The 25,153-nt window shown below is 41.8% G+C and overlaps 1 protein-coding gene across 1 annotated transcript; it reads right to left on the bottom strand.

Annotated features, from left to right (window-relative positions):
* Positions 1-8,756: 8,756 nt before the first annotated feature.
* On the bottom strand, positions 8,757-13,495 carry PENK (proenkephalin). Its single transcript, XM_074893763.1, has 3 exons — positions 13,281-13,495; positions 12,636-12,777; positions 8,757-9,739 (listed from the first exon to the last, which is right to left on the bottom strand). Exons 2-3 carry the CDS (start codon positions 12,771-12,773, stop codon positions 9,074-9,076), a joined length of 804 nt encoding a protein of 267 aa, XP_074749864.1. The 5' UTR covers positions 12,774-12,777; positions 13,281-13,495; the 3' UTR covers positions 8,757-9,073.
* Positions 13,496-25,153: the final 11,658 nt, after the last annotated feature.

Here is a 25,153-nt window from a genome sequence, read left to right on the forward strand (position 1 = left end):
CAATTAATGGAGTTGTACAGATCATGTGGTAAAATAATTTGTATTCATATATTTGGAGAAACAACAAAAAAATCCAAATATGCCTAATTCCTCAAAGGGTGAACTGTTTAGCACTGGTAAGGACTGGTGAGGAAAAACAGCTCTCTGCAGGTCACTAGTATTCAGTGATGTTAGTGAATTTATATTATTAAAAGAAAATGTTCAGGTTTATAAGGAGCTGGACAAGAAGTTTATAGCATCTGTCTGTGATAATGAATTTAGTCATGTGGTTGACTTTTAAGAGTAGTCCAATATGGGACACAAGATGGAATGTGGGAATCCCTTATTACACAAGATAGATGACAACCTTAACTCTCCAGCCCTTCTTTAATAATTTGAATTTTCTGAAGGACAGGGAAAGCTCAAATTGTCTCCTAAATGTCTGTGTCAAAACACTTTTGATCCATAGGGGTCAAAGGTGCTAGTCTGAAATCTTAGCAGGTAGCTAAGACTTAAGCTAAACAAAATCAAAGTAGTGGTTTTATTAATTCATCAGAAGGAAATTAAAGCCTCAGCACAAACTTCATGTATCCTTTGGATCTGTGCATATTCTTTCTAACAGCTTTGGCCAAAACTCAGGACTACAACAGAGCACCCAGGATGGAATACACCCTGTAGTGAACCTCAAGATGAAGTTGATCAGGGATATAAGGGAAGTGGCTGTACACCCTATAAATGAAGAGGAAAAGGAGTTCCAGCTCACAAAACTTGGATCTTGTACCCCGAATAAAATCATGAGTTGCTTTATTTCCAAGGAATAGAGGAGAGCAAAGAGGACCTCCTTTCCTAAGTTTTTTCTTTTCTTCTAATTGGTTCGATGTACTTTATCACACAGTCAACCAAATTAATTTAATTTCCAGGCCAAGTGTTGAAGTGAATATTATGAGTTACTGTATCAGATGGCTGTTGCAATACTGCTGGGGCATGATCCGGGAGATAACTATAGGCTATTGCAGCTATGGGAGGGTTTGTATTTCTCATAGGCATTTAAGAAAGACTTTAATACTGTGAATAAAATCCTCAGCTATTGAATTTAAGCCGTTCTACAGTGAACCTACAGAGGCATTGCTGCCCAGATCTCTATATCCACGTAGGGATCTCTTGGCAGGCCGGTGCATCTTCAAAACTGTTGCTTATCTGCATCTGCATCTAACCCTGAAGGTGCTTAATGATCTGCCCATTGGCAATTACAATGTCTGTCAAATGGCAACGCCACCCATGACTGAGAAGGTGCTTGGAGTACATGCCTAGCCAGAGCCAGGTTTGTACTCCTTGTGATCTTGCGGTATCTGGATGTGGTATCTGTGATAGTACAGTCATACCTGGCTTAAGTTTCACAGGGCACCAATGCTTGTCCGCTGCTTCACTCTGAGGAAAGCATACAGCTGATGGTACTGTTCCTGAGGAAGAGGGCATGAAGCACAGCGCTTGGCATTATTGTGCCAGAAGGCACTTAAGGATTTAAGCTGCAGAACCTCATATCCCAGTGTGTGTCATTTGGGAAAACCTACTCTTGACTGTTCTCTTCACAAGGAAAAAGCCAGACATCTTGAAGACAGGTTTGGGCAAATGACCAGAGGACAAAATTATAAAGTTTTCTCTTGTACGTAAGCAGGTCAAAAAGAAAACTGGCTTTGCTCCCAGGGGGAAATGTCCATATTCCCCAGAAGAAGCTGGGGAGGAGAATGATGTCTTCTGTAAGTTAGTCACATACAAAGTCTTTTCTTATGTAGTCTAACCAGTTCTTTCTGTCAAACAGTATTCCCTGTCTCCCAATTAATTGAAAAGACTATGGAACTATATATTCTTTTCTCTCTTTAGCCCTTTCCAGCTTGAATGATAGGCAATTGGGCTATTTCACTAGGATGGGTTGTTTATTTGCATGTGGGCATAATGGCACCTTGAATATACTCTTAAATAATTTGCCTTTCTTCTTGTATACCGAAAAAATAAGTTCTTATATTAGTGACAGTAGTGCTGAGGACTACCAAAGTGGGTTGTCTGATCTCTTTGAGCCTGACTAAACAGTACCCAGTGACACTGTGCCACTGTAGAGCCTAATAGCGATGGGTGAGGGGAAAGAAACATGGTATTCCTGCTGAGGAAGGATCTCTTTTTTGAGATCACCTTCTGAGATCAGGGACTCTGAGTTGGATTCAGGGACTCTGAACTCCAACAGTAGTGAGACAGTACAGAGCAGAAGGCAAAGGGGATATCCTGATGCGTGTCTGGGCACTCAGATAGACAAACTGTTATGTTTTATAGTAGTTGGAGCTTTCTCAAGGCATGACACAATGCATCTAATGAACTTGAATAATCAAATAATCTGAAAATCACCAGAGAATAATGATGCCAGGAAGAAGTGCAACCAGGAGACCAGAACAACTGCAATGTACTAACAGTGACAGTGAACCACAGAAGATCTCAAAGCTGTGCAGGAATTGGAGGGGCAGTTGACTTCAGTAATGAGGGATATTATTCAGAAGATTGTTTCTCTAAGCATTTCTCTTTACCTACTGCTACGCCTATTTATTTTGCCTCAGGTTAAGGTCAGTTAGTGATTTAATTGCTCTTTTCATTAAGAGACTGAGAAAACTGGTATTCCCATTTATATAAAAAAGGTAAAGTAGATGTGTCAGCGTGCTGCCATCTTTTTTGGCCAGGCCTCACCAGTGACTTTAGCCTTTTGAGGTTCCACAAGGATTGGTGCTGGGACAGTGAAGGCTGTTATGTTTAATTGCAGGCGCTGTGTTGTGAATGGTCATGATGCTGTGAGCAGATTCGTTTTATGGAGTGATGATGAAACTCCTTGAGTCTAAGGGATCTCTGAAGAATTCAGAGGGAGAAGCTATTACTTCTGAACCTCTTAATCTAGCCTGCGAAACCTGTTAAAGTAATTTTTGTCTCAGTTAATACAGAGAAACTCTGTATGATGGATACCTGGGAGTGAAATACCTCCCATATCTCAAGTCTGCAGATCTACAGCTCGATAAGCAAACTTTAAGCATGCATGGTCTGCCATGGAAGTTCTTTGCTTTGACTAGTTTCCACTGCTGCTGTTCAGACGGAAGCTGACAGCTTTTTCTTCTGGCTGATGGGCAAAGAATGTGTTAATCACTTTCTGGGAATGGCTTTGTCACATTAACAGTGTCATTAGCTGTCACAGCATGACAGCTATGCCACATTAACAAAAAATAAAATAAAAAAGACATTCTTCTAGAGAATATTTTTCTAGATGTAGAAATGTGGTGCAGTTGAAATTTCAGCCCCATTTCCCACCCTTCTCAGCTAGTTATTTGCAGAGATGAAGATGGAAATGTAGAGAAATGTGAAAGTCCTGCTGTAAAACCCATTTATACTGCAGGTCATGATTGAAAAATGCTGGTGTATATATTCTAAGAAAGGTTTATGTGGCTTATCTGCCTCAACTGCATTTATGAGAGAAATTCACTTATTATTTATACTGCTGCTGCCATTGTCTTCTGCTCATGAGAGAAAGAAAAAGCATTACCTGAATAAGTGTTTGAGAATATTTTCCAGAGGCATTAATTCTAAGAGTTAAGATGCAGATTCTCATAGGAGTGTAGGAGCAGTTTTCATAACTCAGTGTCCTGTAATTTTATATGGATTGGAATTGAGATGAGTTGTGATCAGGGGTCTGCACACAGATCTCACTGCACTTGGAGTGCAAGTCAGTGCATACAGTTAAATTTAGTAGGAAAATACAGGTTGGTAGGATCTTTTGCAAGCATTCACTGTTGGGCTGGAGAAGACTGTGTTGAGAAAGGGAGTAACAGCAGAAAGGCAAGAGGCGAAGTTCATGTATGTCCCTGTATACCTACAGACATGGATAGCTATGGAAATACACTCATCATCTGTGTACAAGGATATGCCAGCCTTCTCCTTGAGGAAACAGTGCAGTGCAGTGCTTTTAACAAATGATTTAGCAGAGTGATGTGCTTTTGTGATGACTGTTTAACCTTGAGAGATTTCATTCCATGGTTTCAGCAAGGATTACAGTAAATGCTCAATTTAGGTAAAGCCACAATCTAATTGAACAAATTCAGTCTAAATCCCTGCTGGGCCAGTAAAGATTTGCCTGTCAAATACCTCTAAGTGTTTTCATTTTCTATAGCAACAGTTAATTGGATATGCAACTGTCAGTTTAAATGCTTTAAATGAGGCTGATGGGATTAGTAATTGAATGCTCAGATTAATGATTTACAGCTGGTTTTACTACCTTGTTTGTTGCTTACAGCTATGTTGATGATAGCTCCCTACCCTTATGATGTAGGTGGAGTAGTGGTTTACAACTGCAATACAGTTATGATATTATGAAATACAGTAATGATGCAGATTTGATGTAATCAGTGCATTCCTGATGATATGTATAACTACTTCTAATACTGTGGGCAGCAAAGGATTATGATCAAAATATTAAAAGCAGAAAATCTAAAAATAGCCACCCAACCTCCACAGTTAGGACTTGGAACTGGAGGTCTGTCATTCTCCAATTAAATGTATACAATTGTCTTTTATGGTTTGAGTCAGAAAGTAAACCTCAATGTTGTGGGTGGTGAAATTACATCCAAAGCTGTGAGTGGAAGCTGACAAAGGGATTTCTACGAGACGTGGTAGGGCTGCAAAGGAAGAGGAAGAGATGAGGTCTGTGTACTGCCAAAGTGGCTGCTCTTGGAGAAAGAGACCAGACTGCAAAGCTTAGTCAGGTAGAGGGATCTCTTTGGTGATGCTTGAATCACCTTGGTGTGAACTGAAGAGAAGCATGAAAGTTTTAGGCTTCCAGCAGGGGACTGATTACACTGTTCTCTATGTGACTTTTCAGATCCTACTTCAGTGCTTTAAAAGGCCAGAAATATGGTGTTCTCCTTGGGGTCATCCCAGAACATCACTGTAAATAAAATGTTTCAAGGCCAGCTGACTCATGCCAGGAATTAATTCTCAAAGCAACTTAGAGTCAGGGAACGTAACCATTCGTTTGCTTTTTAAGTTGCAAATTCTAGGATGCTCCTGTTGGCATAAGAAGGAATCTTGCTGTTTGTGTCCAGCTGAGCTCAGTAGTGTTTGAGGAAGAAGGCTGTAAAGAAAACTTTCTGTGGCACTGAGATGTATACATAAACTGTAGTTCTATGATTTTATTATTTTGCCTTATATGTAGGCCTCCAAAACCATCCTTAATGAGAGAGGCCCTTATACACTACACATTGAAAACTTTGGTTCTTGTTAATTAAGTTCCCTTCAGCATTAAAATGAGCCAGTGTATATTTAGAGTCTATGTTCAACATAGTTTAATAATACTTATTTCGGTATATTAAATTAGAACATGTTTCTGTTCTTATAAAGATTCTATCTTGGGAAACATTATCTGAAACAGCTAACAACATTGATGTTATAATTACTTGTATTTATGATATGGTTAGAAACCTTTATAAAGTGAATTATTGTAATTATTTAGACATAATTACAAAATAATTATTGTAATAATAATTTTGAAGTTATTTATATTTATTGTATATCATGCTACATATTTATTTACCAGAAAAAAACCCCAGGAAATTCAAAGTCATGCTCTGCATATTTCAGCTCATAGAATATGCCAAGTTCATCTGAGATGTGAGAATGGCTCTATGACCTTTCCTCATTATCCCAAGATTTAAGCTCAGGTTTTCAGGCAGAGCTCCAGCTGAATGCAGTTTGATATTCAGAAATCATTGTATTCATCAGCTTCTCTCTCCTTCATGATTTGCTCCTGTATGTGAACGTCATTTGGTTCAGGAAATCCTTTTTTTAAATTATTTTTTTTATTCTTCCTTCCTCTAATTAGTTGCTATTAAAAAGCCCAGCTCATCCTTGCCTTACTTCAACTAGACTATCTCTTCCTTTTGTTCCTAATGCAGAGGCATTAATCTCTTTCACTGGTTTAGACTCTTCTAGCATTCATTGTTCATATTCAGTTTTTGTTACACTTATTCAGTATTCAGCCCAATGATACTATATTTGATCATACTCTGGAATATTGATTGCCATGTAAAAATGCCAAGCCAATTATAAAAGCCAGGGAAAGGAAATGTATAGTCTGTTTTTTGGTCTCAGGATGACATTTCTTCCCTTGGAATACTCTTGCAATTAATTTTCTTTCCAGACATCAGGCTTTCCTCCTTTCTGCTTTTATTTATATAAAGCAATGCAGCTGTTTCAGTAATCTTCCAATGAAGTGACAGTTCTAGGAATGTATTGTAAGAGGAAAACTAGGGGACCCTTTCAGAACTTGGACCAAGAGTGAGATGCCCTTTTTCATCTCCCATCCCAGTAGACCCTATCTTCAGCATTAATTTTGATTTGTGATATAGTAAAGTGGGCTTTAGGAAACCTTGCTTGATTCACTGACACGTTTTGAGCTGATTTCACCTGAAATGTTAATTACTGAGAATGTTAGAACACTTTAATGTTAGAGAGCCCCTGAGTGGTGGCATAACTGAAAGTTGTAAGATAATAAATTCCACTTCAACAGAAGAAATTGGATCTTATTCTAATTTCACATCTTTTAAAGTATAATTATTAAAGTGTCTGACTGGAGAGGTTTTCAATTATAATGGAAGGAGTGAGGACTATTCAGCTTTGCTATTTCATTCAGAGAATCAAAGTTGCATCCCCCTTCCATGTACATTGCCACCTGCCTGTTCAACCTTGGAAGAGACTTACTCCTCCACTTTGCTTGCCTGCATATATCCCAGTTAGAAGTTTGTATCAAGTACTTTTTTTACTGTGTAAATTGATATAAATGGGAAAGTTTAGTAGATCAAAACGCTTCGTTCCACAAGATACTTACTAGGTCTCTAGAGCATTGGGAGTTTTATTCCTCATTAAATCACCAATTTCTGTTAACTGTAAAGGATGGGTGACAACAACTGGTACACGTTTTGCATCATCAAGTACAGCAATGCTTGCTTTAGTTAGAAGTCTGTCAAGGGCCTATTCTGACTAAATTAGAGGTAAGTAAGTTTTAGGGAAAAGTGAATGAATGTTGAAGCGAAAGACTAAGGATGCAACTGCATTGTCATTTTAGTTCTTTCTGGAACGTACATTTGAAGCAAACCCATTGCTGACGCCTGTATCCCATGCATGAGCCTGTGCTGCAGAGCAGTCCCAGTGTGCACAGCCCGGGGTCCTTGTAGATGAAACTCCTCAGGTGGTATGTTCCAAGAGCCTGACTGATGTCCTCCGGCCACTACTGGGAAGGTGCTATGGGGGAAAAGAACAGGAAGAAGACTTTTCCTATGGCTGGTGGCATCTTGAAGAACTCTCTAGAAAGGTGATAGGAAACACAACTGAATCCTGAAAAGGCCATGGAGTTTCTACAGGCATTTGTATTTCTTCCTTTTAAAATTTGGTATCATCAATTCTGTACAGCAGAAAGAGGAAAATAGGTGCCCTGCTTTTTACTGAAGGAAAAAGAATGCCTTGCATTTTATCAACAGTTCAGTAGGATTTTGGCTATTTCAGACCACCTATATCATCCTCTAAGGACCAAGCTAAAAATCATTACAACTGATTGTATGTGATGAGGCTTTTAAGTGCATATTTAAAAACAGCTTAATTTTTAAAAGTCGTGAGTACCTAGAACATCCCATTGACTTGAAGTTAAAGAAAAGTCAGACCCTTAATTTGCCCTTTGTGTCAATAGGTAGTACTGTGCAAAACTGAAATACAGATACTGAATGCAGAGGCACAAATGGTTTTAGACATCTAGCTCCCATAAACTATTTCAGCAATAATCATGTATCTAAACAGCATTGAAGATTTTGGCTGTAGAAACTAAATTATTGTCAGTGCCCGTCGTCAAAGTGATTTTTATCAGGTTAAGTGGGAAGTAACCAGTAACTAGTAGCAGTAGGTGGGGAAAAAGTGCTCACAGACTAGAAATCTAGGGGGACAGTCAGAATTATGGAAGGAAGCGCACACTGGAATGGGAGCTGGCCTTTTGTGTAAGTGTCACCTATGTAAATGCCAAAGAATCTACAGTGTTAGTGTTGGGTTTTCTGTTTGTTCTCAGATTTACTTATATGGCCTTTGTTTGAAACAGAAAAGACTGACCAGCAGTATCCCATATTTCAGTAGTGCCAAAGTGATTTATACCAGCTGAGAAATCAAACACAAAACTCTTCCATGGAAAACCATTTGTCAGGTGTGCTGTAAAATTAGGATTTTGAGGTTTTTTACGCAGTTTTGGGTCATGTTTATTTTGCGCTTACTGCTTTTTGAGTTAGTGTTTATTTCTTTAAGGCCAACCGTACAATCTTATATTGAATGGATATAAAAGGTGTAACTAATCAAACGTGGCATTGTGTTGTGCACTGGAGAAATGGTTTTAGGGCTTTAAGTCAAACGCATGATTTTCTTTTTTCATGTGAATTGGCTGAACACTATGAATTATAAATTTAGGCTTTAAACATTTATTCTGTTAACTGGTTAAAATGAGAGCTGTTAGAGCAAATACAGTTATATTTGCTTTAGAGCATATTTATTATTCTCGTATTCTAGGAAACAGAAAGCTAAAGACAAAAATGTGTTTCAGCTGTTGTGTGTGCAGTACAAATTCTGTAATTACAGAAAAGAGGTTGACATTGTTCTGATTGCTTAAAAAAAATTGAGGTGATATTTGATTAAATGACTGAGAGAAAATAAATAACTTTTCAGAATTTATGCAGTTAGGATGAAGAATTTATTGTATATACAGTTAAGCAACTCTACTGTAGATGTACTTCCTCTTTAAAGAAAATGAATACAGTAATCAAAATAGTTCTAGCATGGAAACTACAATACAGACTGAAACTTGACTAAAACAGAAATTAGTTATTTGACTTGAAAGAACACAGAACCTGAAACAACAAATCGCAGGTTGCATCATTAACCAAGGACAGTAAAAAACTGTACAGTACAAGCAACACGTTACAATAAGTTATGACCAATAAGGCAGTCTTTCTCATTTAGGACAAAAGGGACAAAAGGAAAGGTATTAAAATCTCATAAATCCACCATATCTCTTTTCCATCTCTGGAACCTCTTTGGAATAAGTTTCCCCATCTTCTTCTGAAGGGAGAATGGAGTCGGCGAAGCGCTTAAGAAACCCACCGTATCGTTTCTGGTAATCCAGCCACCATTCTGGCCTGCCCACTCTTCTCATGAAACCACCGTATCTCTTCTGCAGCTCTTTGGCTTCATCTTCCAATTCGGGGCTGCGCTTTATGCTTCTCATGAACCCTCCATACCTTTTGCTGACATCCCCGTCATTTTCATTTATCTCTCGGTAATGCCCCGCTTCAGGGTTGTCCCCTGTTCCTAGAAGCTCCTTCAGCAGATCAGAGGAATTAGCAAGGGCATCGTCATCCGAGTCTTTCTTCATAAACCCTCCATACCTCTTAGCCAGGATTTCTCCTCCGTTAGCTTCACCCTCTGGTTCTACCCGATAGAGCTCATCCATTTTCTTCATGAACCCCCCGTATCTTTTCATGAAGCCTCCGTACTTCTTTGCAAGCAAATGGTTCTCATCCAGCTCTTTCTTGTCTCCTGGAGCAATGTTGCCATTCTCAGAAAGATCCAGCTTTGCCAGCTGCAGGAGCTCCTTGCAGGTCTCCCAGGCTTTGGCAGAAGGCAGCTTTCCTTCACATTCTAGTGTACATGCCTGAAAAATGGATGCAGTTTACTGAGAATGATTTGGTAGTAACAAGCACCTCACTGCCACCTTGTCTTAGTTTTACTTGTTTTTAAAAGACCATGAGTGAGCCTCTCTTTGTGAGTGGCTTGGAAGGACTGCTCTTCTGATCTGGTACCTGTCTGTTTTGAAGGTCTTCATATCCCTCTCTGAAGGACACGGTAGTCTCACTCTAAGAGACAGAATACCCGACAAGATGGATTGTGGGTCCTGTATGTCAAGGCTGCCCCTATGTTTCTGTTTCAAAGGAAGCCACACGTACAGTTTCTGCACCTCCCTTACACTCGGGTGCATTGTTATCATTTTTTTGTTGTTGTATTTACTACTGGGAAGCTAAAAACCCATTGTGGTTTGCTTCATAATGGAAGTGTAGAAGTATATTCAATCTTCAGAATTAGAAGTAACACTCAGAAATTTTAGGAAAGAAGTTACAAGGCATTGTCATTGCAAAGAAGCCAGCTGTACTGTACTGCTCAGTATCTTCAGTTCGCTGCATAGCTTTAAAGGCTGTATTTCTGTCTGTTATCATTAGTTGCTCTTTGTGGAACAGATCTTTCAAATGTGTACAAATACAAATGTAGAAATACAGGCTCTCTTAGGCAGGATCAAAGTTCTGGTTTTGCTAGTCTGACATACAAAGTAGCGACAATCAGAAAGAGGGAAATAACCCTAAATGGTGTTGCTTCTGAATGCAATGACAAATTTTCAGGCTAAGACATAAAAAAAGGTTTTCAGTACCTGTATGTGTATCTCGTAACCTGCCGTGTAAAGATAATAACATACATATTAGCTACTCCTACCTCTGTTGTGTCAGGGGAATTCACTTGTGAAGCCACACTCTTCAGTTGGGAAACAAGTGAATCTGGTGTTTTTCTTTCTTGCCCACGGTTTTTATGCCACAATAATTAAACAAGAAATCATTAATATTTTCAATACGAGAAACACTTATTCTGCCTATAGATGATGATTTCTAAGGATCTTGATATGCTTTAAAAGTGTGAAATTAAACCCCGGCACAGTTTTCTCTAATACTGAACTGACCAGCTCTCTACCTCTGGCCTTACCTGTCTGTTGAGCCCCATTTTAGTCTGAGAAATTTATATAGGGGTTTTGATATGATCAAAAGAAAATTAAAGGGATTTGTGTATTTTGCAACAATATTTATTTTAACTGGCACTACATGCTTGTTATATATTATAGGTATGCTGTAAAGAGAATGTGATCTCAGCTTCAGTCTGATTTTGAAATTGCTCTAAATCAAAGCAAGAATAGGTCTTTGCCTTCCTTTTCCCTTCTCAAATAGTTTAAATAACCCCCTATGGCCACATTAACATCTGCTATCTCATACGTGTCAACCACCAGCTACAGTATGGTAAACCTTACAGATACAATGTGATAAAATCAGTTATGATATTACCAGATGCTAGTATCTACAAACACTTGTTTCTAAAAGCCGTATGAATGTCTATAAGGAATATATGGTACAGCACATTGCTTCTTTTCCCGGAAATGGACTCTGAATCTTTCTTGAGTAATTGCTGAAGGTGTACAAGAGAGAATATCAGTATAGACACCCACAACATATAGTCCAGAAAGCACATATCCCTCCCTCTGAAAGAGCAAACTACCACTTTTTTTCCCTAGTTGACATTAAAGTTTGATTGAAAGCTAATGGAAGCAAAAATATAGGGAACTGTTTTGCCAGCCATCCTAAGAATATTGCCCTTATGAACCCTGTTGTGGTTAAGAGTGAGTCCTTGCTTTTGGAGTACGCAGAAATACTCAGTGATTCCTAATTCTGTGTAAGAATAGGGTCCAGTCCTTCCTTTTCTGTGCTCCCAAATAATCGATGACATCACAGGAACGAAACTTTTCAGATCATTTAGATGTGCCGAGAGCAGGATGCCTCACGCATCTATGTGAGGTCAGGCACCGCAGGTGCCTCCGGCAAAGGCCTCGGCAGCCTGAGTTCCCGCCTCCCTCAGCTGAGGGACCCCAGACTTTCACTGACCCCGATCCTTAAATTTCGAGTTGAGTTGCCTCTGTGACTATATTTTTAGATCATTTCACTATCATTAAAATTACAGATAACACACACCCCCCACCCCCCGCATTCTGGAGATTTTTTTAGCAGGATTTGTCTTCGGAGACCCTGTCAAAGGGATCTTTCAGAGGCATATTCGTAACGCCGTGCAGCACCGTGCACAGAGGACGAGCAGCGGGAGGTACTGCTCCTCAAACCAGGCTTGAACCCCACTCTTGGTGAGATTTCAGGCAGATCCGCCGCTTTTCAGCTCTACAGCCACCCTGCCTGCAGAGAGCTCACGCTGCCGGGGAGCCCGCGGCCGGGGGTGCGGACCCCGCTCCCGTCCCGCCCGCCTTCCCCCGCCCAGCCGGCGCCGAAGGCCTTTCCCGGCAGAGCTGCCCTCTCCGGCCGGATTTCCCTCCCCCGTTACGTTTTCACTCGTTTTTTCCCTTGCCCCCCCCGGGGCTGCCGGGCGCGGGGGTATGTGTGTCCCCCCCAGACCCCTCGAAGCCGCCGCTCGCTGCCGGGCAGCGGGAAGGACGGGCGGGCGGGGGGGGGGGGTGGTGGTGGTGGGGGGGGGGGGGTGGGTGGGGGTGTGTGTGTGTGTGTGTGTGTGTGTGTGCACCCCCTTCAAAAACGGGTCTTCCAAGCGACCTCGGCCTGTTTCCCCACTATTTTTTTTTGCTATTTCCCTCCTTTGCCCCTTCCCCTTTTCCTCCCTCCCAAAGTTAAGGCGGGGGGGGGGCGGCCCGCCCGAGGGGGTCTCCGCGGCGCTGAAGCGGCCGGGCGAACCCTCCCCGTTTCCCCACCTAGGCGCCCCCCCCCCCCGCTCCCGCGTACCAGGGGGTGGATGCCGGTGCGGGGTCCCAGGCGGTAGGTGCAGGCAGCGCAGTCGCGGCCGCAGTCTGCCCGCACCCCGGGCAGCAGGCAGGTGCTGAGGGCCAGCAGCGAGCAGCCGAGTCTCAGCAGCAACGCCATGGGGCTGCAAAAAGGAGACGTAGGTCAACGGGCAGCCGCCTTCCCCCGCTCCCCCCCCTCTCCCCCCCCCTTGCCGGCGCTGCCTCCCCCAGCTTCGGGGCAGGAAAAAGCGGCCTCAAATTGTCCGGCCGCCGCGGTTTATAAAACCAAGTCTTGGGTCGCAGGCAACTGCGGTCACTCACACGCTTTATGGAGCCGGGGCGGTTGCGCTTGCGAGGTGAGCGGGCGCTTAAGGTAAGCGGGCGCTTGGCAGCTGCAAGACAACGGACCTGCGTCCCGGAGAGGAGCGGACCGGAAGGATGAAGCGCCCAGAAGCTCCCGTCCGGTGAAAGGGCTCGTCCCCAAACAGTTTATCCCGCCCAGGCCCAACCCCAGGGGGAGAGAACGGCAGCCCCTCCCGGGAAGGCTCTCCCGCCGGAGCGCCCCGAGGAGCGGCCCCGACGACGGGCACCAGCCGCCCCGGTTGCCCTCCCCCGGTCCCCGCCGCGGGCAGAGCGGTTCACTCACAGAACGGGCTCCCGTCGGGGCTCCCGGGAGTTGCTCGGGACTGAGCTGCGCCTTGCCGGAGCCTCGGCGTCGGAGCCGCTGTTACTTATAGCGAGGACGAGCAGCCTCTGGAGAAACCTCGGAGGGGGCGCGGGGGGAAGGAACCCGCAGCCTGCGGCTGCTGACAGCTCCAGGGAGGGCGGCTCTGGGGCGGGGGGCGCCGATCCGTGCGCCCGCCGCTGCGGAGCGGAGCGGGTGCGGGAGGCAGCGGCGGCACTTTATAATTCGTGAACGCGGGGAGAGCGCGGCCTCCCCCAATCGCCGTCGGGCTCCCGCTGACGCAGCACCTACGACATCCCCCCCCGGCGCCGCTGCCCGCCGGCAGTGACTCCGACGGGACTTGGGATGGAATGGGGCGGGGGGGGGGGAGGGGTGCGCCCCTGCCGTCGGGGGGAGCGGGGGACCGGTACCGGGAAAGTTACGGGGGGAAGTTTTCACCGGGGGCGGGCGGGGATGAGACATCGGCGTGAGTCAGCCGGGGGGGCGGGGTGAGGCCCCCCGAGGCTGGCGGCAGCTCCTCGGCGGCAGCCCCTATCCCCGGGGCGGCGGGCGCGGTTTCCCCGCAGTGTTTCACAGCGCCGGGGAGCGGGGTTGCTTCTGGGGGTTTGGGGTTTAGGGTGTTTTTTTGTTTTGTTTCGAGTTGTTTTGGTCGCCTTCTCTCCCTGCCACTCTGCCAAAACCCCAGGCCGCTGGTGCTGAGGGTCCCTGCCACATGCCTGCTACCTCCCTCCCTGAGCCTCGGGTGTAAAACACTTTGGGGGAAGCAGGTTTTACTAGAGCGAGCGAGAAGACAAGATTTTTGATTTGAAAATATCGGGATTTCACAAGTACGTTGTTTTCACAGTTTTGGTGACTGGGATAGCACAAATAGGAAGGAACCAGGTAGAGGTAAAATCCCAAGCACTTCTGCAAGGTTCTCAAGCCCAGCAGCTGGAGCAGCTCGCTGCTCTGCTCTGTTTGACATCCTGGGGAACTGGTGTAGAGCGATGACGCTGATCCCTCACACCTCTTGTTTGTAGAGGGCACTGCCCAAGCCATGCTAAGCTGCGTTTCTTTGACTGTCAGAAGCCATCTTCTATTTCCAGCCCCAAATCATTTCTATCTGGTTTATATTTATTTGTTTTTCTTTCATAGAATTGTAGAATAGTTTGGGTTGGAAGGGACCTTTAAATGTCCCAACCCCCCTTTCAGCATTGTCCTTCAGTTTAAAGAGCATTTTTCCCTTTCCTGGTGCGTTTCTGGGGTGGGATTATTCTCCCTAGTCCTCATTTGCTGAAGCGAACAAGGTGTGCTCTTCAGCTTTCTGTCATGAGATGGGCCCTTTTCATGTAAATGTTCTGCTCTGCATTTGCTATACTTGGAGTTCATAATTTCTGGGCAGGAGTGATGAGAATGGTACATAGTATGTTGGTTGAGATTTCATTAGGGCATCAATGCATAATTATTTCCCCTGGAGGAGGAAGACACCTCAGTTTATACCTCCTCAGATCTCATTTGCGTTTCCTGATGCTGCAGTACATTGATGTCACACACTTGGCTGGTAACTGAGATACAGCCAGGTCTTTATTCTTCGGAACTAACACAAAGTCCAGTACTGTTCTTGTACGGAAACTGCGCTTTCTGCCACCTGTTGGTCTTTACATCAGCTATCTGACTCAGATTAAGGACACTCAAATGAATGTCTGGGTTTTTGGAAATACATCCATGCAAGCCAAAGACATAGATCAGTGTATATGAGAAGACAATCTCTGCTCTCTGTTGATGCAGTAATATCAGCCAACTTTGTAAGTGAACCCTCAAGAGAAGAGGTAGACATTTTCAAAATCATCCCAGTGGGTATATTTATGTTAGCATGTGAGGGATCTACATTTGGAGCAATGAGCAAATTGCTATGCCACTGAATCAGCAGGAATGCTATAAAGTTTGTTCCTAAGATGGTTAGGAGAGCACTGAATAACTCCAGAGGTGACACATTTGGTGCCTCTTTTGCTGTAAAGTTGCTTTCTACAAGTACAGCTTTTTGTGATGGACATCATCAGATTAGTCCTCTGGGTCAATTCCTGACCCTCAGCTCTGCCACTGTTTACTGTCTTGCACTCTAATAGTCAACATGGCCTGGTGGGACAGATAGCCCAGTAGCCTCCTGATTTTTCCTCCTGCAGCATACATCCCATGTCCCTAGGCTGACTGGCTCCTGCTTTCATCATTCTGCATATGAGCATCCATGCTCAGCCTGCCCACTCAGCTACTCAGTCTGCCATGCCCTTCAGTACTCTGCATAATGTCACTTATTGTGTTTAATCTGGTCATAATCAAAACCCAGCCAGTGTCAGAATGTCACTGGGTGCAGAGGTGCAGATAATCCCTGTAGATAAGATAAAGACTATAGCAGGAAAAGGTGAGGGATGAAGAAAGAGTAAAGCATATAAAAGGACCAGAGGGTTATTTTACAGCGGATAAGTCTTATGACTGCTGGTAAGGACCAGAGAAGAGGAAAAGATGAAAAGAGATTGGGTGTGAAATCTACATGTGCAAGGTAAGAGAGAGAGGAGAGGTTCTGTGCACAGCCAGCACTGGGCAGAAGAAATCCAGCTGTGACTGTTGGAAGTGCTACAGATATCCCTGACTCTGTGGCTCTTCTGCTTCTCCATATCCTCTGTCGTTTGAGTCTTTGGCTGGTTCCTCTCTATCACTGGTCCTCATCCTGCATCCTTATGGAGGTTGTATGAGGGTCCCTAGGGCCTGGCAGGGTGGGGAGCAGGAAGAAGGTCCCAGCCAGACTCTCGTTTTACCCTTTTCTCACCAGGTGCTACACAGGGTCCTCTCCTTCTGAAAGATGCTAATATTCACAAAGAATGAGTAGTAATACAAGGAAGGAGTAATTAAGAAAACATTTCTTAAAGAACTCACTTTTCCCAGTGTCAGCAGATGAAAGCTCCATAATTCCCTGTCTGAGTTCAGTTTTGTACGGGGAAAGTATTCTTTGCTGGGAGAGGATGAAAACAGGAGAGTATTTGGAAAATTTTGACAAAATACTGCAAAGAAAAAACTACATAAAGAAAATGACTCACTATAGGAGTGGAGGATAATATTTCCTCAGCAACAGAGGACTGAGAAACAAAGAAACAGGGAGGCATAAAAAGAAAAGGACGCTATTCACAGCAGTGAGGTTGATAACTTGTTGCTCCCTACTAACTTTATAGTAGAAGTGTCCTGGTGTTGATAAAAACTTTGGCATTCATATAATTCAGAATTACCACAGACATAAAATGCTTTTTACCTGTCATCAAAATATACCAGCCAAAAGAAGCCTGTTTGTATTATGGTAGTGCTTGCAGCCCCAGGGGCCCTGTTGTCCTATGGCTTGTCCAGACTCCCAGACTTAAGCTGGAACAAGGTGAAGCCAAGATGAAATCATCTTTATTTTACTGATCAAGAACACAATTTGAATGACTTTACAAAGTCTTGCCAAAAGTGGGCAGCCGAGTTAGAAACTAAATCTCTCTCTCTTGGATTTCACATCAGTATCTTTACTGCAGGACCAGCTTTCCTCTCCAAACTATACTCATTATACTTATTGAGATGCTACAAAATCATTAATGAAGATGGATTTACAGAAATATGAAATAAACATGCTGTTAGCACCCCAAGCAACCCTTCTTGCAACACAGAGCTTTTTTGATAGAATTGAAATGAAGAATAGGGAATCTAAAACAGCATGTTGATATTATTTCTAGGTCACAGCATTTCTTAAGACCAGTCAGGTTCTGTTTAGCTCAGTCTAGATGGGCTTAATTTTTACTGGGAACATATATAACTGATATCAGAGCTGGGAAAAGCATTGCAGGCCAACTGTCCTATACCAAATATCATCAAAGTAATTTAGAGACATGAGTTATTAATCTATAGGTACAAGTTATGGATTGCTACTTTTAAAAGATCTTTATTAAATTATGTCTAATGTAAGCAGAGAGGAACTGCTATACGGAGAGATACTCAATGTATGGTTGGTATGGCGTTGCCCAAAATGTACCTTTACAGGACAGAGATGTTGCAGTGCTTCCCATATCCCTGGATATCACTTAATATACATCTGGGTGTGTGTCATTTAAGATATGAAGAAATAAGGAAGATACCAGTGATGCAGACATTTCTGCTCAAAGCTGCTGAAGACAATCTTGTACGAAGAACTGGAATGCTAAACTTTTCATCTCAGACAAAGCTGGGTCTTCTTACTAATATTTTTGCCCTTTTTTAGAAGGCAAAACCATAAGGAGATTTTTTCACTGAAAGAGCACTGACAGCTACTGTCCCTGTATCATGGCTGATGCCATGCAGCTTTCTAAAGGGGAAGATGGGCTTCATGCTACTTTCTCTGAGTGAAATAAAGAGTGTGACATGTATTCAGTATAAACATACAGCAAATACAATTTTTGGTGCATTTGTTTACCTGCAATTGCATCAGACAAGAACGAAGCAGAGAAATTTATACTGATCTGCGGAGATACATGGAGATTCACTTTATTACATGTTTCTCTTTCTCACAGGCACATGAATATGTGCACTCAAAGATTTCCAAGATCAGGCCTGAACTGCAGTAAGTAGAATGTGCTGCAGAGTAAGTAGAACAGACTGTACAAAATCCGTATTTGTTATAAAAGCATTATGTTGCTCATTTCCACAGAGGCCATGGGAGGGGTATTTCCAATAAAATAAGAAGAAAACAGGGTGCTCAGTAGCAAAATACATTGTGATGGAATCCAGGCACAGTGATTATTGTTTAAGACAATAACTACTCCACATGAGTTGAGTGATTTATCCTCATTTTTTTAATTAAGAAAACTCATCCATGAATTACAAAGGAAGTATTAGATTCCATCTATGAAAAGGATTGCAGTGTCTAATGGATATGTGGAAAGATTAGCTGAAAATTGTAAATGAGAGATTTTGATCACTTCAGTCATATTAAGAAAAACAAACAAGCAGAGTTTAACTAATGTATCTGGAGTGCAAACTTCAACTATTTTCCCATTATTCACATTCATACAGTAGATTTTTGGAGCTTTTTCCTCAGTTTCAGCCTCACATTTTCACTGCTAGTATTTTATTGCCCAGTTGGGGAGTGCTGTGTTCACACTTTAACACAACATTCAAAACAAGTTATTTTTGCAGACTGGAGCTGTAAGGAGAGCCTGGCGTATTACATGAAGACAGGGTAAAGGCTGGCTGGATTCCTTGTTGCGCTCCTCTGGGGGCACAGCTTGGTGCTGCTGGGCAGGCAGAGGTGACTTGAAACTCCCATATTTTGGGCAGTTCAGGAACTTAATTTGAAATGGTGTGATTTCCAGCAGCCCAACAGGGAGTGTTTTACAACTGAGCACTGAACTCTCTCCTTTCCACTCCCACCATGGCCTGAGCACGACCTCCCTCGCGCCATCTCTGGGCCATGAAGGGAGCAGTGAAGGGCCATGTGTGCTCTCCCTCTTCTGCTCGTGCGCCGGAGGGATTCCTCAGAGATGATCCAGATAGCAATGAGGGTCATACTTCATTTCATTATACCTCTGCTGGAAATTCCCTGGTCCACACTGGGAATCTGTCTGCCTTACAGCCTGCCGTGGCTGTAGCACACAGCCTGTGTGAGAGCAGCACGGAGCCTCTTGTGCTCTTACAACATACCTTGGTCTAATGGTGGACTAAACTCCTCAGCTGCAAAAGCAACTTTATGCTCATTTATGGTAGAGTTCACCCCATAGTAGCTACAGCCACAGTTGTAATCCCTGTGGAATTGCAAATACTAATCAGATGATGTTCATGCAAAAAATGGAGTGGAAAGGTGCATAAAGCACAGGGTTCTCACCAGCACTGTGTGAAAGGTCCACCATTTTTCTTTCAGTGTAAATGCTTTTCAGTTGCTTTATGTGAATTGGGACTTCATTTATGTTCCAGAAAGTGTTTTCCATAGGAAGGAAAGCTGGAGGTTTAATCAATCATGTTATCTAGCTAGGACAGGGAAGAAGATGCTGACATCCTAAGAGCGTTTGAAAAAGAAATAAGAAACATTATCATTACATTTCTTCATTTTACACATATTTGACTTGTTCCACTGGCCATTGTTAGTACCTCTTTGTGCTTTGTATTTCTATTAAAAAACCTGGAAACTGAACTCTGACCTTTCCCGTCTCAGTTTACCGGTCTACATTCCTTTTCTCTAAAGCTGCTTGCTTTATAGTTGAAATTCATTTCATTTCTCCTGCTGAATAATTGAACACTCCAGAAACTAAAGAGCGACCGCAGACAGCTGAGCCCTTATTGCTTTTCCTGTACGGAACTGGTGAAAATATTTCATGAAAGTTGAAGCTGTGAATTTGACTGGGGCCCAGGTTTAACCTGAAGATTGAATTTGTGCAGAAGCTGGGAAGATCCTGAATGATTTTGGATGCAGAAGAGTTATCACATTGAGTGAAAATGTAGGTGCAGCGACAGTGCATAGTAAAGGAAGACAACAGATGTGATAAGATGTTTTGATTATTTTGGGGTGACATGCATATATTGGAGAAGATTGCCTTGTGGTTTTCTCCTTTCCCACCTTCCAAAGATACATTTCACATTCTGGTTGTTATATGGCCTTGCTATCATGACATCTAGCTTTTCCTTTGTCAGTTTGAAAGCTTATAAAATCAGGGTGGCAACAACTGCTAAAGTGGAGGTATAATACAGGGTTTGTTTTTAATATGAAAGTGGTCAGAACAACATTGCTACACAGCTAACCAGTGCTGTCATGCCTTTTCTGGTTCTGCCAAAAGCTTTCTGTGTCACCTCAAAGTGGTGAATTCACCACTTCCCTCTAATGTAATGTAGGTGCTATTAGTTATGACCTGATAATACCTGGCTTGGCAGCATTTTGCTAAACAAAGCAATTGGTGCTATTCCATAGCCTTTGACTGAGTTCATTCAAAGTATCAGGTATAGTGTTTATACCTCTAAGACAGGACTAAAATATCAGATACTTTGGACTTCTAACTTAGTGATTTGGACTACCTTTGGAATGTCCCTTGTCTACACTGGTACCCTAGGATTTAATCAGCTGATGTGTTCAGACACATCTAAGGTAACCATACTGGTGTGTGCTAAGATTTCAGAAAAAAAGACAATATAAAATAATACAAATCTCACAATATTAAAATACTAATATATTTTAAGCAGAAATAAGTTGTACTTCAACTAATTCAAATGCATCAGCACTTTGAGTATAGAGAATGAGTACTGTAAGCAAATAATTCACAGAGAAGAAAAATTGAGTCTAGGATGGGGTAGAATTGGGAAAGTCACCATTGTGAAGTTTTTATGAGATTAGGCTAGTTTATGTCATAAAACATTCCTCAAGCTGATTATCTTCCTTTGACTTTCCTGCTATTGCCTGGTGTGTATTCCCTGCTTCTCTGCAGGCAGCAGTGCTGGTCAGTGGCTGAGGCAGACTCTCCACCTGCTTCTGAGAGCATCCTAGTAACTGCTGTGTCACCTCACCCAGATCTTGAGCATGAGGTGGAGTTTTACCATGGGACATGATAAATCAGAGATTTATTTAGAGATAAATCATTTACTGAAATGAGGTTTACTCTCCAAAAATGCAGCAGCAAAGTTTCTGTGCTTCGAAGTTGACTAAAGCGCTCGGCTATTTTCTTGTGGCAATAAATAAAATGACTCATTTGTCTAATTGTCTTGTTTTTTATGATTAAACTAGGCTGCAGTTTCCAGAATATTTAGGATTGGTCTGGTGTATACTTCATGCTAAAACTGGATGTAATGTGTGTGCCAACAGAGTGATGCCAGAATTTGGAAGAGCTTTCTTTATTGGTGTTTTCCTGCTGGTTCTTTTAATGTCATCTTAGTTTTGGAAAGTGGAAAGCTTGTTATTTGAAAGACTGCAAAAATAAATATTAATTAATATTTTTAAAATGATAGCAAACTAAACAAAACTTCAAAAATAATTGGCATTTGTATTACCTGGTAAATTGATCAAAATACCACCACAAACCAACAGAAGGAAGTGGGAGGCTTTCAAGGAGGTCAGGGTGCTTCTAGGCAAGGGTGACCACTATCACCAGCCTGGTTGTTCAGCTCTTGGCTTCAGCACTTGGGGACAGAGCTGTGTGCTGTCGCACACCTGCTTTGCTTCCCTTTGAAGATGGGGTATAAAGTAATTACCATACGTAAGAGCTGACTGTCATTTGAGCCTTAGCCCATTGTTTTTGCCTCTGTTTAGGCAGTGCAGAAGTGTACAGGATTACCTGCAGGTGGTGGAGGGCTCCCCAGGGAAACTGTGTCAGGTTTCATCACTGACAGAATATTCAGGGTGGTTGCCTTCTAAATACGTCTGAGATGTCAAGTTTTTCTCCATGGTACATTCCTGTTTTTGTTAGGACAATGATGGAACCTCTGACAACGCTCAGCCGTTGAGCTTCTGGTTCTTCTGTTAAGACCATGTATAAACTCAGGAACAGAGTTGCAGATGGGATGCCCAACATGACTTGCATGCATGTAAACCTCCTGAAAGGATGTGTGAAATAAACTAACTATAAATCAGTAAACTGTAGCTATGGATCAGTAAACCGTAACTATAAATGTAAAGCTCAAATGCAAAAATGTCAAAATACTTCATTAATGTAATTTCCAGGTTTTTAAAAATTACATGCTTGTGAAGGTTTACTAGACACATACAGTTCCAGTGATTTCTACTTTCTCTTGCCTGCAGACTTGTCTTCTGGATGTTTGATGGCCTCTAGGTTCTCTACATCCAAGCTGAAGCTCTCTGTCTTTGTGTGTGGTGGGCCATGGCCAAATGAACATCTCTGATTAGATCTTATGAAGAATGGAGCTGCAGCAACAGAAAACAGAGACAGGGCAAAGTATAAGGCACATCATGTTTTTCAGTTTTGCCAGTTATTTTATATTATGGTGAAAATCTTCCACCCATCATCAGGTTTAGTCTGATATCCATGTTTCTGTTATCCTTTGTCGTGGGCCGTTGAAAGGTGCTTTGGAGGGGAGAAGTATTTGCTCTCTGTTTTGCAGGGAAGGGTGAGAACCTTTCTATAAGTCTTTCTCTCTGAAAGAAAACTATAATCAAACTGAATCTGGTATTTCAAATGTGTTTTACAAATGCAGAATTAATGCAATTCTGTAAAAACCTTCATTTAACTTTTGCAGAGGTTTATGGATAATTTTTATGTGGGTATATGATATTCAGTTCCAGGAGGCCGATTTAAAACAGAGGTTCAGTTTTAATCACGTACTCCCTCCTTGATCCTGTGAATAGGAACTCTTCACTTCGTTTGAGTTGTGGTTAGTTCCTATTGTGCAGTTAGCAGAGTTATAAATTAGAGCATATGAAAGTTTCAGGGGAATAGTATCTGAAGTGCAGTGATCTAAGTATTAAATAATTGCTACTTTTATGGATCATTGCTTCTTGAGCATCATCTTAAAATAGAAAGCAATTACAGTATGTTACAGAAAACAAACTAATGGCATTAGTACCTGTGCTAATATTTACTCTCCGGGTTACTCTTCCTTTTTGTACCACCTTTTCTGAGCAGGAGGAAAGGGTTACAGGTAATTTACTGTGCTGGGTAATCTGGGCTTCTTGAGTGGCTCCCAAATACCAGCATTTAACTCTCGTTTTAATAAAATAACCCATGAAATCATGAGAGATTTTCAGTGCTCCACCTTTCCCTGCCTGTTCAGAGCAATCTCCTTGCCTAATCTTACTGAATCTCTATGTAAGAATTAAGATTCTGTGTCTCAGTCCCATGAGGAATCATTTCGTGGCCGAGGAGTACAAAGTGTCACCCTTTAGAAATTTAGTGCCAACATCTTGGCTCGTCCAAATTAATTTAGCTACAGTAATACCATATTTTGTATTCTAGATGAAGTTCAAAACTACTTTTCCTTGTCTGTGTGTCATGTACTCATGTTAATATTTTTCCAGTCTGCCAGTTTTTATGGCACTGATCTTTTTAGTTGCTATGCATCATTTGATTTAGTTCCATTACAGACAATGATTTGTAAGTGCTTTATTATAAAGAAAAACAGTCAGAAAAGAAGAAGATAGATGCATGACTGTGAGCAGCGACAAACTGAGCTAACATCTGATGTACTTTTCAGGAAAACCTTTTAACATAATGAAGTTCTTAGACTGTTCCCCCAAATTAAGCTGCATGTGAGGTAAGTGGTGCACTCCTATTACTTGATTTAGTTTCAGCCAGTTGATTTAATTATGCGGTGGGGAACACTATATCAGTGCAGTAAGGATGTTTAGGAAAGGTCACTCCATGCCTTATTTTGATGCTTTGAAGCACAGTATATTTCAATGAGAATGTACCTATAAGCCCATAGATATCTATATACTGAAGACAGGCCCTGCAGACCTTGTTAATTCTGTTACTGTTCACAAAGCCAAACTTATCTTAAAAGAATTAAGAAAAATTTGATTTCTTTTAAAATTCAGTGCAATTTTGCTCAGTGTTTTTGTACCCATACACTTCCCATCCAAGCATCTCAAAGCGCTTGCAATGGACAAGTTAGTCAATCTCATTCCTGCAGGAGCAGTAGTCTCTATGTGGTTTAGGAATGAATGCGTTCATCTATGTAATTTCCTACTGGTGCCATGAATTACCTCCTTCTTAGTCGACATATTTATATTTTTTTCCATATACCATTCACTTCTTCTGTGTGTTCCTATATGCTTTGAACTTTTGTGATTTTACTTTGTCGATTTTCTCTAATGTCCTCTAAAAATTCAGAGAAGGTGATCCTCACCTGAAGACCTGCTTCAGATTACTAAACCTTTCAAGGGTGACCTTTGCAAAAATTTGACATTTCTTTGTTATCTCAGGTTTGTACCATAACCTGACCTCATAAGGATTATCCATTGCTTTAAACCAAGGCTGTGCATGAGTAGTGAGAAGATCAGAACTTTACCGTTCCCATTTCCTTGTCTTCTTGAATGACATTTCCCATTTAACATTTATATTGCTGCATCTCAGGTGACATTATAGAATAGAAGACCATTTCTTTTGCTGTCAAAATGTAGTTTATGTGACCATATTTTCAAGTGTTGGCGCATATAGATTTCAAGGACTTCTATTGTCTCATACACAAAATTCATGTGCTATAGATTCTGCCTGTAATTTTAATTCAGCTAAATTACAGTTCCATATTTATCATATAAATATATATAAAAACAAGTGAAACAATTCTTTATATTAATAGGTATTTACATTTATTTTTAAGCAAGCTATATCCTTCTGTTGCTTGAGTTTTACTCTGTCACACAGCAGCTTTACTATTACAGTAAAGTGTGCATTACTATACAGAACTATTACAGATGACTCCTCATGCTTCAAGCTGATAGCTTTGTTCAGTTTCTTGAAGTTTCCCAATCAATTCTGTAAACAAGCTTTACAACTGTAGGTAACAGCAGATAATGATCAGAAAATGTTAACTGCCTGTCACAGTAACTGTTTATGAAAACAAGAGAGCTATGTCTAAGAAGCTGTTGGTAGCATCATGGATATGAAATTTTATTTCTGTTGATTAGACCATGATGTCTTTTACTATTCAACAACAGGAGACAGAAAATATCAACTTTTCATAGAACAGATTTTTAACTTTTTCATTTTTAGCAGAAGCATCAGAGAGGCAGCAGGATACAAAACAGATGAAGTAAAGAATAAATATATGTGATTATAGATTTCAGTTAAAGCAAACAGAGCTTTGCCTAAGATGTGTCTACATTTGTCAAATCCAAAACAAACTCTGTAAACTCTATTGAATAA

Source organism: Strix uralensis, chromosome 1, assembly GCF_047716275.1.
Source record: "Strix uralensis isolate ZFMK-TIS-50842 chromosome 1, bStrUra1, whole genome shotgun sequence".
NCBI classification, from domain to species: Eukaryota; Metazoa; Chordata; class Aves; order Strigiformes; family Strigidae; genus Strix; species Strix uralensis.